The sequence below is a fragment of the Pseudophryne corroboree genome, chromosome 4 (genome assembly GCF_028390025.1).
Source record: "Pseudophryne corroboree isolate aPseCor3 chromosome 4, aPseCor3.hap2, whole genome shotgun sequence".
Lineage (NCBI taxonomy): Eukaryota > Metazoa > Chordata > Amphibia > Anura > Myobatrachidae > Pseudophryne > Pseudophryne corroboree.
The window spans coordinates 386,787,062-386,803,594 of NC_086447.1; the positions used below are offsets into that span (position 1 = coordinate 386,787,062).

The window sequence follows — 16,533 nt, forward strand, 5'->3', positions numbered from 1 at the left end:
GCTTCTCCCCTCTATGCCCCCTCTCACAGGCAGTTTAGAAAAAAGTGCCCTCAGGAGACGATGCACATCTCTGCAGCTCCAGGGAGTTTTCTTCAATTTATTTTAAACTTTTATTATTTTCGGTATGCTGTTTGGGCAACAGCATACCTGCACCGTGGGAAGTAAGGGGGATGGTCACTGGCCTTGCAAGGTGCAGAGCCGCTTCCCCGCTGCAGGACCACTGTCCTGAGAGGATGTTTGTTCAGCGGGACACTGCGCCTTGGCTGTCGCAATCGCAGTACGCTGCACACCCCTAACATATGCCTGAAGGTGACGTCTGTGGTGAGTAGAAACCGGGGTCCCCGCTAGGGAGGTCCTCCGGTTCAAAGTGCTCCTGGGGGGACCCGCTAGAGCCCCCTATGTGAACTGGCTCAATATGGTTTAAATGGGCACTTGTGTGATGTTTTTAAGCATGATAGGAAACTTTGCCAGTATAAAAATCACAGTAGCTCCGGCATCATTGAGGGATGGGGGGTCGGGGCGGTGATACCTCAGAGCGTGACCTGAGGCATTTTGCCGCCTTCCTCTGCTTAATGCAGCAGCAAACGGTACACACAGCGCTTCCTGACTCCTCAGACACGCTGGAAAACTGGTACAGGGTGTAGCAAAGGGGAGAGCCGCTATTGTACACAATCTGTGTCCTATATAGGACAGAAATCATTAGGTTTCACTGTGTTATAGTTAGCTGGCAGCCTCACTGGGACTGTGCAGCTAGGGGTGTGCTGGTGTCTTTCTCTGTGTCTCCTCTCACATACAGTAAGGGCAGGCTTGAGCAATATACTGTCTGTGTGTATGTTATTGTGATTACTGTAAACATGGGTAAACACAAACTCTGTAGTGTATGCCCCACTAGATTCTCTCCCTTATATACTGATTCTGTTTCATGTGAACAATGCAGCCAATCTTCACAAATCAGTGAAGTGGCCTCCTGGCTAGGGACTTTTAAAACTATGATGCCTGATATGTCATCACAACACACTGCTAATGTTCAGAAAATTCAGCTACTACAGCAGGCTGTATCAGACTTAGCTGCTAGGGCAGATGTTACACAGCCCTCCATCTCTCATGCAGGTCCACAAAGCGTGGTTTATACAGGAGGATGGGGAGTACTTAGATCCTATTAGTGGGGATTCTGATTCTGCTCAGGGTAATGACTTGTTAAAGCTCCCTCTAGAGGACGCTGCGTCACAGCAGTCATTTTTCTTTACACAAGACAAGCCTAATGTCGTTTTCCCTGATTCTGTAGAGTTAGATGACCTTTTCAAGTTGGCCTGGAAAAATCCAGACAAAAAATTCCAAGTGTCAAAAATGTTTTTGCACGCTTTCCCATTTGCTCCTGAAGGTAGGAAATTTTGAGAAGAACCCTCGGGGTTGACTTATCAGTCTCTCAACTGTCCAAAAAGACGGTGCTGCCTGCCCCGGGCTCCTTTACCATGAAGGATCCTGGGGACAGAAAGATAGAGACTACACTCAAATCTATTTACACGGCAGTAGATGTATCGCAGAGGCCGGTCATAGCAGGTTGCTGGGTGACCCATGCCATTCATACATGGACTACTCAAATTCAGGGGTGCCTCTCCGGGGATATGTCTCTGGTCACTATGGTGACTCTTCTCAAGCACATTCAGGACACTACACTCGTCCTGTATGACTCGCTTAAGGAGATGGGGACTATTAATGCTAGGACTTCTGCCATGGCAGTGTCGGCACGCAAAGCTTTGTGGTTGCGTCAGTGGATAGCGGACGCAGAATCAAAGTGCACTGTGGAATCCCTCCCCTTTTCCATGGAATGGCTCTTTGAGGTTGAGTTGTATACGTGGATTTCCAAAGTCACGGCTGGGAAATCCACGTTTCTCCCCTCGGGCCCCGTCGGCTAGGTGTTCCTACCCGGGGCCATCTGTGCAGTCCTTTCGGTCTAACAGATTTTGATCTAGGGCCAGAGGAGCCTCCAATGCGAATAGAGGCACTAGAGGTAAGTCAAATAGACCTGCCACCACCGGTTCTCAGGAGCAAAGCACCAGTTCTGCTTTCAATAAGTCCTCAGCATGACGGTACCCACCCACCGCGAGGAGATCTTGAGATGAAAGCTCGACTGCGTCACATCAGCCGCATCTGGGAAGGCTCCTGCCAGGATACCTGAGTAAGGGAACTCATTTCTCAGGGCTACAAGCTGGAGTTCGACGGCGCTCCTCCCCAACGATTTTTCAAATCAAGCTTACCAGCTTTGGAGGATATGCAGGTTACGTTGCAACAGGCCATCTGAAAGTTGGTCCAGTCCCACACCATTGTTCCAGTACCGATACCACAACGAGGCAGGGGTTATTACTCCAACCTGTTTGTGGTACCAAAGCCGGACGGCTCGGTACGACCCATTTTGTATCTAAAGTCCTTGAATCCTTACCTGAAGGTTTTCAAGTTCAAAATGGAATCCCTGAGGGCAGTGATTGCGGGCCTGGAAGAACAGGAATTCTTGGTTTCCTTGGATATCAAGGACGCCTACCTTCATATTCCAATTTGGCCACCTCATCAGGCTTATCTGAGGTTTACCCTACTGGACGATCATTACCAGTTCCGGGCACTACCCTTTTGCCTGTCCAAGGCTCCGAGGGTATTCACAAAGCTGATGGCGGAGATGATGCTCCGGGTCCAAGGGGTCAATGTTGACCCTTACCTGGACGATCTTTTGCTAAAAGCAAGATCCTGGGAGTTTTTATTGCTCCATATCGACCACACTGTCCAACTTCTGTCGCACCTTGGGTGGATTCTCAATCTACAGACGTCCCACCTGGAGCTGATCCAACAGCTCCTGTTCTTGGGGATGTTGCTGGACAAAGCGAGAACACTTCAGGAGATGGTACACATGGTGCTCCGACCTACTCGAGCATCCATCAATCTTTCCATCAGATTGTTGGGGAAGTTGGTCGCCTCATACGAGGTGATCCAGTATGGGAGGTTCCATGCCAGAACATTTCAATTGGATCTCCTGAGCAAGTGATCCGGATCACATTTACAGATGCACCGGATGATTCGGCTGTCGCCTCAGGCCAGGATTTCCCTCCTGTGGTGGCTGCAGTCCTTCAACCTACCTGAAGGCCGGAGTTTCGGGATGCAGGATTGGACCCTCCTCACAACGGATGCAAGTCTGCGAGGATGGGGTGCTGTCACCCTGGGTGCACAGTTCCAGGGCAAGCCCACGAAGCCCTCCTTCCGATCAACATTCTGGAACTTCGGGCGATCTACAATGCTCTGCTTCAGGCCTCTCCTCTGCTCACGGATCACGCGATTCAAGTTCAGTCGGACAACGCCACAGCAGTGGCGTACATCAATCGACAAGGAGGAACAAAAAGCCAAGCCTGCATATGAGAGGTGTCAAAAATACTCCTCTGGGCGCAAAGAAATGCAAGAGCAATGTCCGCAATCTTCATTCCGGGTGTGGACAACTGGGAAGCGGACTTCCTGAGTCGTCACAATCTCCACCCAGGGAAGTGGGGTCTCCACCATCAGGTGTTCCAACAGATCATCCACCGGTGGGGCTGCCCGCAGATAGACATGATGGCTTCTCGTCTCAACAAGAAGCTTCACTGGTATTACAAACCAGGGACCCTCAGGCAAGGGCAGTGGATGCACTGACGTCGCCTTGGCCTTACCGGCTGGTCTACCTGTTTCCTCCGATTTCGTTGCTCCCAAAGGTGCTCAAGCAAATCAGAAATCAAGGAGTCCAGGCAATTCTGATTGGCCCCCCCGGATTTGCCTCGGAGGGCATGGTACATGGATCTTCTGGACATGTCCGTCGAAGACCCTTGGCCTCTACCACTAAGAAGCGATCTTCAACAAGGACCGTTTGTCTACCCAGACTTACGTTGACTTCGTTTGACAGCATGGAGGTTGAGCGGAACATCCTAGCTCATAATAAAGGCCTTTCCAAAAAGGTTATTGCTACCATGGTTCAGGCCAGGAGACCTGTGACGTCAAAACCCTATCCTCATATCTGGAGAAGATATGTCTCTTGGTGCGAGGAACGCACATATCCGTCTGCAGAGTTCCACTTGGAACGCTCCTTGCGTTTCCTGCAGGCTGGTGTGGCTAAGGGATTGCGTCAGGGTTCCATTAAGGTCCAGATTTCAGCTCTCTCCATTTTCTTCCAGAGGAAATTGGCACTGTTGCCAGAAGTTCAGACCTTCTTGCAAGGGGTACTCCACATACAACCTCTTTTTTTGTGCTGCCTACGGCACCCTGGGATTTGAATGTGGTGTTGGAATTTCTGCAGTCCTCCTGGTTTGAGCCTCTGATGACTGTAGAAGATGAGTACCTCACGTGGAAGACAGTGATGTTACTGGCCCTGGCTTCTGCTAGGCGGGTCTCAGAATTGGGGGCCTTATCGTGTAAGAGCCCATACTTTGTCTTTTACGAGGACAGAGCGGAGATGAGGACTAGGCAGCAGTTCCTGCTGAAGGTTGTCTCTGCATTTCGCCTGAATCAACCTATTGTGGTTTCGTCCAGTTCTGACACTTCTTCTCCTCCGGAGGCATTGAATGCTGCCCGAGCCTTAAAGATCTATGTCAAGCGAACTGCTCGGATCAGAAAGACGGATTCTTTGTTCGTGCTCTATGATGCGTAGAAAAAGGGTTGTCTTGCTTCAAAGCAGTCCATTGCTCGTTGGCTTAGGCTTACTATCCAGCAGGCCTATGTGTCGGCAGCTTTGCCTTTTCCACAGTCTATGAAGGCCCACTCTACAATATCAGTGGGCTCTTCTTAGGCGGCTGGTCTTGGCCTTGCAACTGTGCCGAGCTGCTACCTGGTCAAGGAAGAACGCTTTTGTAAAGTTCTACAAGTTTGATACCCTGGCCAAAGAGGATACCCAGTTTGGGCAGGCAGTGCTGCAAAAGTCTCTGCACATTCCCGCCCATTCTGGAAGCTTACGTCCTAGAGGATGCTGGGGTCCATATTAGTACCATGGGGAATATACGGTCCACCAGGAGCCATTGGCACTTTAAGAGTTTTAACAGCGTGGGCTGGCTTCTCCCTCTATGCCCCTCCTACCAGACCCAGTTTAGAAAATGTGCCCGGAGGAGCCGGTCACAGCTAAGGGAGCTCCATAGGAGTTCTTTTAGTTTTATTATTTTTAATAGAGTTTAGGCACAGGGAGGCCTCCCTGCTTCGTGGGACTAAGGAGGGGGGAGGGGGGAGTAGTGTCCGCCCTGCGGGGTCTGAGCTACTTACTCCGCTGACAGGACACTGAGCTCCTGAGGGGATAGAACGTTCGCCGCCACAGGGGATCGCTTACCCCAGCTACATGCCGCCACCCCCTTGCAGAGCTATAAGATCGTGGCAAGTTAGTCACCAGCCCCCCTGACAAGCGGGGAGCCGGTGTGAAGATGGGGGCAACAGGGTAGGGAGCGCGGTATTAACCACGCTGCGGAGCTCAGAGGCACACACTATGCGGCGCTGTGAGGGGCACCCTGAGACAGCACCTACACCCTGCACTGGTCAGCAAGCCTGTCGAGGTCCCTGGATTTCAGCCAACATATACCTCAGGCCAGTATAATCCTTGTGAAGAGCGGGAAGACGCGCCATCTTCAGGGGGCGGAGCTTCTCAGTAGACCCAGCAGCATTCAGCACCGTTTTCTCTGCCTGCAGTCTTCAGCGCTGTCCCTCCACATCAACTCCAGCTATCTCTACGGTACCAGGGGGTTGTAGAAGGGGGGAGGCAGTGTGCATACTGTGTCTACCTATTAAGGAGCACAGTCAGCGTGAAGTGGGGATTACCCTGTTCCTCAGAAGCGCTGTGTGTGGGTTGGCTCCAATCTCTGTCTCTCTCTGACATTCTTGGGGGGGGACTCTGCCATTACCCTGTGTGTATGTGGGGTGTGTGGGGATTGCTAGCAGCCATGTCTGGAGACTCTTTATCATATGCTGCAGAGGATATATCTTAGGAAGATCCCATTCTATGTAATCAGGATTGCACTGTTGTAGCGCATATCCTGGCTAGGGAACCGGAGTGGTTAGCCTCTCTTAAGGGGGTTATTTCTCAGATTTCTGAGAGGGTTGCACAGACTGAGAATGTTACTCAGGCTTTACAGACCAGTATGGTCTGGTTCTGTTCCCTCGGGCCCCTCTGCGGTACACCCTCAAAAACGCGCTCTTGCCCAAATTACGCAGGATGACACGGATACCGATTCTGACACAGCAGACGGTGATGGGGATGTGTTGAGGGGGGCGGCATCACTTGCTAAGGGGGTGCAGTTGATGACTGAGGCCATGGGAGATGTGTTGAACATTGCTGACGCAACTCCTGAGCAGGTTGAGGAGGCTTGCTTCACTGATGCTAAGAAAGCCTCGCTAACCTTCCCTGCACCTAAAGAATTAAATGCTATTTTTGAAAAATCCTGGGAAAACCCAGAGAAAAAATTCCAGATTTCAAAAAGGGTTCTGGTTGCTTTTCCCTTACCTGAGGAAGATAGGAAAAAATGGGAAAACCTGCCTATAGTTGACACATCTGTCTCCAGACTGTCAAAGAAGGTGGTTTTACCTGTCCCATGATCTACCGCATTGAAAGAACCGGCAGATCGCAAGGTTGACACTACGCTCAAGTCCATATACAGGGCTTCAGGGGCGATACTGCGGCCTACTATTGCCTGAGCATGGATTTCTAAAGTTATAGTAAAGTGGTTAGGCATACTACTGGAAGACTTGGCTACGATGAATAAAGGTGACGTTGAATTGTTTTTATGTAACATACAGGATTCTGCTGGATTTATGGTAGAATCCATGAAGGACCTGGGTTCCATGGCTGCAGGGATCTCCTCCATGTTCATCTCGGGTCGCAGAGGTCTCTGACTGCGCCAATGGTCTGCGGATGCGAAATCCAGGAGAAGTGTGGAGAACCTACCCTACACAGGTCAGGCTCTCTTTAGAGAGGCGCTGGATGCGTGGATCTCCACGGAAACCGCAGGCAAGTCTCCTTTTCTTCCCTCAGCTGCACCGGCTACGAAGAAACCGTTTTCTACCAATACGTCGGTCCTTTCGGCCCGCTAGGACTAGAAAGAACAAGCCCTCTAACACCTTCTTTAGAGGCGGTAGGGCTAAATCCAAAAAACCTTTACCTGCAGGTTCCCAGGACCAGAAGTCTACTTCTGGTGCCTCAAAATCCTCAGCATGACGGTGGACCGCACAGTCTGGAGGTCGGTCAGGTGGGAGCAAGACTCCGGCATTTCAGCCACGTCTGGGTGTCGTCCGGCCTGGATTCCTGGGTGCAGGATATTGTGTCCCGAGGTAACAGGCTGGAGTTTCAAACTCTTCCACCTCACCGATTCTTCAAATCATGCTTGTCAGTTTTGCTGGTAGACAGAGCTATTCTACAGGAAGCTGTCTGAAAATTGGAACTGTTGGAAGTCATTGTTCCAGTTCCACCTCATCGGCAAAACAAGGGTTACCATTCGAACCTTTTTGTGGTACCAAAGCCGGATGGTTCGGTCAGGCCAATTTTGAACTTAGATAAGGGTTTATCTAAGGGAGTTCAAATTCAAAATGGAATCTCTGAGGGCGGTGATCTCAGGTCTGGAGGAGGAGTAGTTTCTGCTGTCCCTGTACATCAAGGATGCGTACCTCCACATTCCCATTTCGTCGCTGCATCAGGTTTATCTCAGGTTTGAACTGTTAGACAATCACTATCCGTTTCAAGCGCTACCATTCGCTCTCTCCAAGGCACCAAGGATCTTCACCAAGGTGATTGCGGAGATGATTGATCTCCCCCGCAAGCAGGGGGTGAACATAATTCCATATCTGGATGACCTGCTGATCAAGGCATCGTCCAGGGAGAAGTTATTACGGTCCAGTGCTCTCACGACGCATCTGCTCAGGGAGCACGGTTGGATCCTGAACCTTCCAAAGTCTCATCTGGAGCCGACAAGGAGGCTGTCTTTCCTGGGGATAATCCTCAACACGGAGGTGCAGAGGGTGTTTCTCTCAGTAGAGAAAGTGTTGGTGATACAGTCAATGGTCCGGTATGTCTTAAAGCCTGCCCGGGTATCTGTTCATCAGTGCATCCGCCTTTTGGGGAAGATGGTTGCCTCCTACGAGGCTCTGCAGTACGGAAGGTTTCATGCTCAGTCCTTTCAGCTGGATCTCCTGGACCAGTGGTCGGGATCTCACCTGCACATGCATCAGAGGATACGTCTGTCGCTGAAAGCAAGGATTTCGCTCCTCTGGTGGCTACAACTGCCACACCTTCTGGAGGGCCGCAGGTTCGGGGTTCAGGACTAGATCCTTATAACCACAGATGCAAGTCTCAGAGGTTGGGGAGCAGTCACTCGAGGGGAAACCTTCCAAGGGAGGTGGTCAAATCAGGAATCCCTTCTTCCTATAAACATCCTGGAGCTAAGAGCCGTGTACAACGGTCTTCTTCAAGCAGCACACCTTCTACAGGGTCAGGATGTTCAGGTGCAGTCGGACAACGTGACCACGGTGGCCTACATAAACCGACAAGGCGGAACGAAGAGCAGAGCTGCAATGTCAGAGGTGGCAAGAATCCTCCTCTGGGCGGAAAGGCACGCAGTGGCGATGTCAGCAATCTTTATTCCAGGAGTAGACAACTGGGAAGCGGACTTGCTCAGCGGACACAATCTCCATCCAGGAGAGTGGGACTCCACCCGAAGGTGTTCTAAGAGGTAACTGGTTGGTGGGGTATACATTACATAGACATGATGGCCTCCCGCCTCAACAAGAAGCTGTGGAAGTACTGTTCCAGGTCGAGAGACCCACAAGCAGTGGCGGTGGACGCACTGGTGACATCGTGGGTGTCCCAGTCAGTGTATGTGTTCCCTCCACTTCCTCTCATTCCAGGAGTTCTACAGCTTGTAAAAAGAACAAATGTTCAGGCAATCCTCATTGCTTCGGACTGGCCAAGGAGGGCTTGGTATGCGGATCTGCTGGATCTACTAGTGGAAGATCCACGGCCTCTACCTCTTCGGGAGGATCTTCTACAACAGGGTCCGTTCGCTTATCAAGACTTACCACGGCTACGTTTGACGGCATGGCGGTTGAGCGCCAGATCTTAGCTCGGAAGGGTATTCAAGGCGCGGTTATTCCTACCTTGATATTGGATAGAAAGGGAGTAACGTCTAAACATTGCCATCGAATTTTGAAAAAATGTGTCTTGGTGTGAATCCAAGAAGTTTCCTGCGGTGGAGTTTCAACTTGGATGGTTTCTCCTGTTCCTGCAAGCAGGTGTGGATATGGGCCTGAGATTGGGGTCACTAAAGGTCCAAATTTTGGCGTTATCCACTTTCTACCAGAAACAATTGGCTGCCCTCTCTGAGGGTCAGACCTTTTTGAATGGGGTTCTGCACATCCAGCCTCCCTTTGTGGCACCTACTGCTCCCTGGGACCTTGACGTGGTGTAGCATTTCCTGCAATCGGATTGGTTTGAGCCTTTACAGGAGGCTGAGGTCAAGTTTCTCACTTGGAAGGCTGTCACTTTGTTGGCCTTGGCTTCTGCACGACGTATGTTTGAATTGGGGGCTTTGTCCTGTAAAAGTCCCTATTTGGTCTTCCATGAAGATAAGGCGGAACTCGGGATGTCAACAGTTTCTTCCAAAGGTTGTCGGCTTTTTATATCAACCAACCTATTGTGGTGCTAGTGGCTACTGACTCCTCGATTACTTCAAAGGCCTTGGATGTTGTGAGGGCTTTGAAGATCTATGTGAGGAGGACTGCTCGTCACAGAAAATCGGTCTCTGCTTGTCCTGTATGATCGCAAGAAAATTGGGTGTCCTGCTTCTAAGCAGACGATTTCTCACTGGATCAGGTTCACTATCTAGCATGCTTATTCTGCGGCAGGATTGCCGTGTCCGAAATCTGTTAAGGCCCACTCTACTCGTAAGGTGGGTTCTTCCTGGGCGGCTACCCGGGGTGTCTTGGCTTTACAGCTTTGCCGAGCGGCTATTTGGTCTGGGTCGAACACGTTCACTAAGTTTTACAAGTTCGATACTTTGGCCTCTGAGGACCTCAAGTTTGGTCAAGCAGTTCTGCAGGATCCTCCGCGCTCTCCCTCCCTTTCTGGGAGCTTTGGTACATCCCCATGGTACTAATATGGACCCCAGCGCTTCGTTTTCCTGCTGTGGTTACTTGGTCAGTACTGCTTTGTTCTTAGTTAAGTTTTGTGTTCTTACTTGGTTCAGTAATGTTCTTCAGCTGTTGCTGAGTTTTCCGGCTGGGTTGCCGGGTTTGCCTTGTTTGTGTGAGCTGGTATGAATCTCGCCACTATCTGTGTAATTCCTTCTCTCGAAGTATGTCGTCTCCTCAGGCACAGTTTCTAGACTGGGTCTGGTAGGAGGGGTATAGAGGGAGGAGCCAGCCCACACTGTTAAACTCTTAAAGTGCCAATGGCTCCTGGTGGACCTGTCTATACCCCATGGTACTAATATGGCCCCCCGCATCCTCTACGGACTATGAGAAAAGGATTTACCGGTAGGTAATTAAAATCCTATTTTTAATTACCTTCCAGTAAATCCTTTTCTCGGCCATAAGGAATTTTGGGCGCCCGCCTCAGTGCGTTGACTTTTCTGCAGGGTCTCTGTTATGTGGCTACCTGTTCAGCTGTTGCTGTTATCGTTACCAGCCGTTGCTGGTTATGTTTGTGGTGTGCTGGTATTAAATCTTGCCACTCTGTTATCATGTTCCTTCTCTCATATATGTCCTTTCTCCTTCGGGCACTATTTTACCTCCTGTGGGAGGGGCCATAGAGGGAGGAGCCAGCACACCCAGTGAAGAAATTTAAAGTGCACCGGCTCCTTTGGACCCCGTCTATACCCCATCGTACAAAGTATCCCCAATATCCCTTATGGACTACAAGAAAAGGATTTACCAGTAGGTAATTAAAATCCTGTTTGTCCACTTTGCAAAATAGAGCACTTCAACTGATAATGCCAACTTCTTGTACCTGTGTCGACATTTATGTTTTAGGCTCTGTGTCCATATTTTCATGGAATTTGCCCAAATGTAATTTAAGTTTGTCTTATTTCTGCAGATAGTGATATATGGAGACTTGCCAGAAAAGGAAAATATTTTGTACCTATCCAATCATCAATGTACAGGTTGGTACACCATTTTTAGCACAAAATTGGCAAATAGAACTGTTGTTGCCACTGTCATTAGATTTCATATTGGACAATTTTACATAGTTTCTCTAACGTCCTAAGTGGATGCTGGGGACTCCGTAAGGACCATGGGGAATAGCGGCTCCGTAGGAGACTGGGCACATCTAAAGAAAGCTTTAGGACTAACTGGTGTGCACTGGCTCCTCCCCCTATGACCCTCCTCCAAGCCTCAGTTAGATTTATGTGCCCGACGAGAAGGGTGCACACTAGGGGCTCTCCTGAGCTTCTTAGTGAAAGTTTTAGTTTAGGTTTGTTATTTTCAGTGAGACCTGCTGGCAACAGGCTCACTGCATCGAGGGACTAAGGGGAGAAGAAGCGAACTCACCTGCGTGCAGAGTGGATTGGGCTTCTTGGCTACTGGACATTAGCTCCAGAGGGACGATCACAGGCCCAGCCTGGATGGGTCCCGGAGCCGCGCCGCCGGCCCCCTTACAGAGCCAGAAGAGCGAAGAGGTCCGGAAAAATCGGCGGCAGAAGACGTTCCTGTCTTCAATAAGGTAGCGCACAGCACTGCAGCTGTGCGCCATTGCTCTCAGCACACTTCATACTCCGGTCACTGAGGGTGCAGGGCGCTGGGGGGGGCGCCCTGAGACGCAATAAAACATGATAAAAATACCTTACATGGCAAAAAATACATCACATATAGCTCCTGGGCTATATGGATGCATTTAACCCCTGCCAGAATATACAGAAAAACGGGAGATAAGGCTGCCGAAAAGGGGGCGGAGCCTATCTCCTCAGCACACTGGCGCCATTTTCCCTCACAGCTCAGTTGGAGGGAAGCTCCCTGGCTCTTCCCTGCAGTCACTACACTACAGAAAGGGTTAAAAAAAGAGAGGGGGGCACTAATTAGGCGCAGTATTAAAACATACAGCAGCTATAAGGGGAAAAACACTTATATAAGGTTATCCCTGTATGTATATATATATATATATATATATATATATATATATATAGCGCTCTGGTGTGTGCTGGCATACTCTCCCTCTGTCTCCCCAAAGGGCTAGTGGGGTCCTGTCCTCTATCAGAGCATTCCCTGTGTGTGTGCTGTGTGTCGGTACGTTTGTGTCGACATGTATGAGGAGAAAAATGATGTGGAGACGGAGCAGAGTGTCTGTAACAGTGATGTCACCACCTAGGGGGCCGACACCTGAGTGGATGTACTGTTGAAAGTGTCAGCTCTATATAAAAAAACAGTGGTTGACATGAGACAGCCGGCTACTCAGCTTGTGCCTGTCCAGACGTCTCATAGGCCGTCAGGGGCTCTAAAGCGCCAGTTACCTCAGATGGCAGATACAGACGCCGACACGGATACTGACTCCTGTGTCGACGGTGAAGAGACAACCGTGATTTCCAGTAGGGCCACACGTTACATGATTGAGACAATGGAAAATGTTTTATACATTTCTGATAATAAGAGTACCACCAAAAAGGGGTATTATGTTCGGTGAGGGAAAAACTACCTGTAGTTTTCCTGAATCTGAGAAATAAAATGAGGTGTGTGATGATGCGTGGGTTTCCCCCCGATAACAATTGATAATTTCTTAAAAAGTATTGGCTGTATACCCTTTCCCGCCAGAGGTTAGGGTGCGTTGGGAAACACCCCCTAGGGGGGGGATAAGGCGCTCACACGCTTGTAAGAACAAGGGCTCTACCCTCTCATGAGATGGCCGCCCTTAAGGATCCTGCTGATAGAAAGCAGGAGGGTATCCAAAAATGTATTCACACACATACTGGTGTTATACTGCGACCAGCAATCGCCTCAGCCTGGAGGTGCAGTGCTGGGTTGGCATGGTCGGATTCCCTGACTGGAAATATTGATATCCTAGATAAGGATAGTATATTATTGCCTATAGAGCATTTAAAAGATGCATTTCTATATATGCATGATGCACAGCGGAATATTTGCCGACTGGCATCAAGTATAAGTGCGTTGTCCAATTCTACCAGTAAAATGGTCAGGTGATGCGGATTCCAAACGGCATTTGGAAGTATTGCCTTTGAAAGGGGACATTTGGGGTCGGTCTTTTAGACCTGGTGGCCACGGCAACAACTGGGAAATCCACGTTTGTACCCCAGGTCGCCTCTCAAAATAAGACGCCGTATTATCAGGCGCAGTCCTTTGTTGGCAAGCGGACAAAAGGTTCCTCTTTTCTGCTCGTGACAGAGGGAAAGGAAAAAGGCTGAAGAGATTAGCCAGTTCCCAGGAACAGAAACCCTTTCCCGCCTCTGCCAAGCCCTCAGTATGACGCTAGGGCCTTACAAGCTCAGGCACGGTGGGGGCCCGTTCTCAATGAATTTCAGTGCGCAGTGGGCTCACTCGCAAGTAGACCCCTGGATCCTTCAGGTAATATCTCAAGGGTACATATTGGAATTCGAGACGTCTCCCCCTCGCCGTTTCCAAAAGTCGGCTTTACCGACGTCTCCCTCTGACAGGGAGGCAGTTTTGGAAGCCATTCACAAGCTGTATTCCCAGCAGGTGATAATCAAGGTACCCCTCCTGCAACAGGGAACGGGGTATTATTCCACACTATTGTGGTACCGAAGCCAGACGGCTCGGTGAGACCGATTCTAAATCTAAAATCTTTGAACACTTACATACAGAGGTTCAAATTCAAGATTGAGTCACTCAGAGCAGTGATTGCGAACCTGGAAGAAGGGGACTACATGATGTCTCGGGACATCAAGGATGCTTACCTTCATGTCAAAATTTACCCTTCTCACCAAGGGTACCTCAGGTTATGGTACAGAACTGTCACTATCAGTTCAGACGCTGCCGTAGGGATGGTCCACGGCACCCCGGGTCTTTACCAAGGTAATGGCCGAAATGATATCCCTTCGAAGGAAGGGAATTTTAGTTATCCCTTACTTGGACGATTCCCTGATAAGGGTAAGATCCAGGGAACAGTTGGAGGTCGGTGTAGCACTATCTCAGGTAGTGTTGCGGCAGCACGATTGGATTCTCAATATTCCAAAATCGCAGCTGGTTCCGACGACTTGTCTTCTGTTTCCTAGGGATGCTCCTGGACACAGTCCAGAAAAAAGGTGTTTCTCCCGGAAGAGAAAGCCAGGGAGTTATCCGAGCTAGTCAGGAACCTCCTAAAACCGAACCAAGTCTCAGTGCATCAATGCACAAGGGTTCTGGGTAAAAATGGTGGCTTCCTACGAAGCAATCCCATTCGTTAGATTCCACGCAAGAACTTTCCAGTGGAACCTACTGGACAAATGGTCCGGGTCGCATTTTCAGATGCATCAGCGGATAACCCTGTCACCAAGGACAAGGGTATCCATCCTGTGGTGGTTGCAGAGTGCTCATCTTCTAGAGGGCCGCAGATTCGGCATTCAGGACTGGGTCCTGGTGACCACGGATGCCAGCCTGCGAGGCTGGGGAGCAGTCACACAGGGAAGGAATATCCAGGGCTTAGGGTCAAGCCTGGATACATCACTTCACATAAATATCCTGAAGCTAAGGGCCATTTACAATTCTCTAAGCTTAGCAAGACCTCTGCTTCAAGGTCAGCCGGTGTTGATCCAGTCGGACAACATCATGGCAGTCACCCACGTAAACAGACAGGGTGGCACAAGAAGCAGGAGGGCAATGGCAGAAGCTGCAGGGATTCTTCGCTGGGCGGAAAATCATGTGATAGCACTGTCAACAGTATTCATTCCGGGAGTGGACAACTGGGAAGCAGACTTCCTCAGCACGACCTCCACCCGGGAGAGTGGGGACTTCACCCAGAAGTCGTCCACATGATTAATAAACTCGACAGGTATTGCGCCAGGTCAAGAGACCCTCAGGCAATAGTTGTAGACGCTCTGGTAACACCGTGGGTGTACCAGTCAGTGTATGTGTTCCCTCCTCTGCCTCTCATACCCAAGGTACTGAGATTGATAAGATGGAGAGGAGAAAGCACTATATTCGTGGCTCCGGATTTGCCAAGAAGGACTTGGTAACCGGAACTTCAAGAGATGCTCACGGAGGATCCGTGGCCTCTACCTCTAAGAAGGGACCTGCTCCAGCAAGGACCCTGTCTGTTCCAAGACTTACCGCGGCTGCGTTTGACGGCATGCCGGTTGAACACCGGATCCTGAAGGAAAAAAGGCATTCCGGATGAAGTCATCCATATCCTGATCTAAAGCCAGGAAGGATGTAACCGCAAAAACATTATCACCGCAATTGGCGAAAATATGTTGCGTAGTGCGAGGCCAGTAAGGCCCGACGGAGGAAATTCAACTGGGTCGATTCCTACATTTCCTGCAAACAGGAGTGTCTATGGGCCTGAAATTGGGGTCCATTAAGGTTCAGATTTCGGCCCTGTCACTTTTCTTCCAAAAAAGAACTAGCTTCAGTCCCTGAAGTTTAGACGTTTGTAAAAGGGGTACTGCATATACAGCCTCCTTTTGTGCCTCCAGTGGCAATTTGGGATCTCAATGTAGTTTGGGTTCCAAAAGTCACATTGGTTTGAACCACTTAAATCTGTGGAGTTAAAATATCTCACATGGAAAGTGGTCATGCTGTTGGCCCGGGCCTGGGCCAGGCGCGTGTCAGAATTGGCGGCTTTATCCTGTAAAAGCCCTTATCTGATTTTCCATTCGGACAGGGCGGAATTGAGGACTCGTCCTCAGGTTCTCCCTAAGGTGGTTCCAGCGTTTTCACCTGAACCAACCTATTGTGGTGCCTGCGGCTACTAGGGACTTGGAGGAATCCAAGTTGCTGGATGTTGTCAGGGCCCTGAAAATATGTTTCCAGGACGGCTGGAGTCAGGAAATCTGACTCGCTGTTTATCCTGTATGCACCCAACAAGCTGGGTGCTCCTGCTTCTAAGCAGACTATTGCTCGTTGGATTTGTAGTACAATTCAGCTTGCACATTCTGTGGCAGGCCTGCCACAGCTAAAATCTGTAAAAGCCCGTTCCACAAGGAAAGTGGGCTCATCTTGGGCGGCTGCCCGAGGGGTCTCGGCTTTACAACTTTGCCGAGCAGCTACTTGGTCAGGGGCAAACACGTTTGCTAAATTCTACAAATTTGATACCCTGGCTGAGGAGGACCTGGAGTTCTCTCATTCGGTGCTGCAGAGTCATCCGCACTCTCCCGCCCGTTTGGGAGCTTTGGTATAATCCCCATGGTCCTTACGGAGTCCCCAGCATCCACTTAGGACGTTAGAGAAAATAAGAATTTACTTACCGATAATTCTATTTCTCATAGTCCGTAGTGGATGCTGGGCGCCCATCCCAAGTGCGGATTGTCTGCAATACTTGTACATAGTTATTGTTACAAAAATCGGGTTATTATTGTTGGGAGCCATCTTTTCAGAGGCTCCTCTGTTATCATACTGTTA

The 16,533-nt window shown here is 49.9% G+C and overlaps 1 protein-coding gene across 3 annotated transcripts in view; it reads left to right on the top strand.

Moving 5' to 3' along the window:
• AGPAT5 (1-acylglycerol-3-phosphate O-acyltransferase 5) overlaps positions 1-16,533 on the top strand; it is a 167,478-nt gene that overhangs the window by 62,855 nt on the left and 88,090 nt on the right. For all 3 annotated transcript variants that reach the window (XM_063916682.1, XM_063916683.1, XM_063916684.1), the window contains one exon: positions 11,066-11,132. In XM_063916682.1, the coding sequence (XP_063772752.1) occupies positions 11,066-11,132 (67 nt within the window). The remainder of the gene's footprint in view (positions 1-11,065; positions 11,133-16,533) is intronic.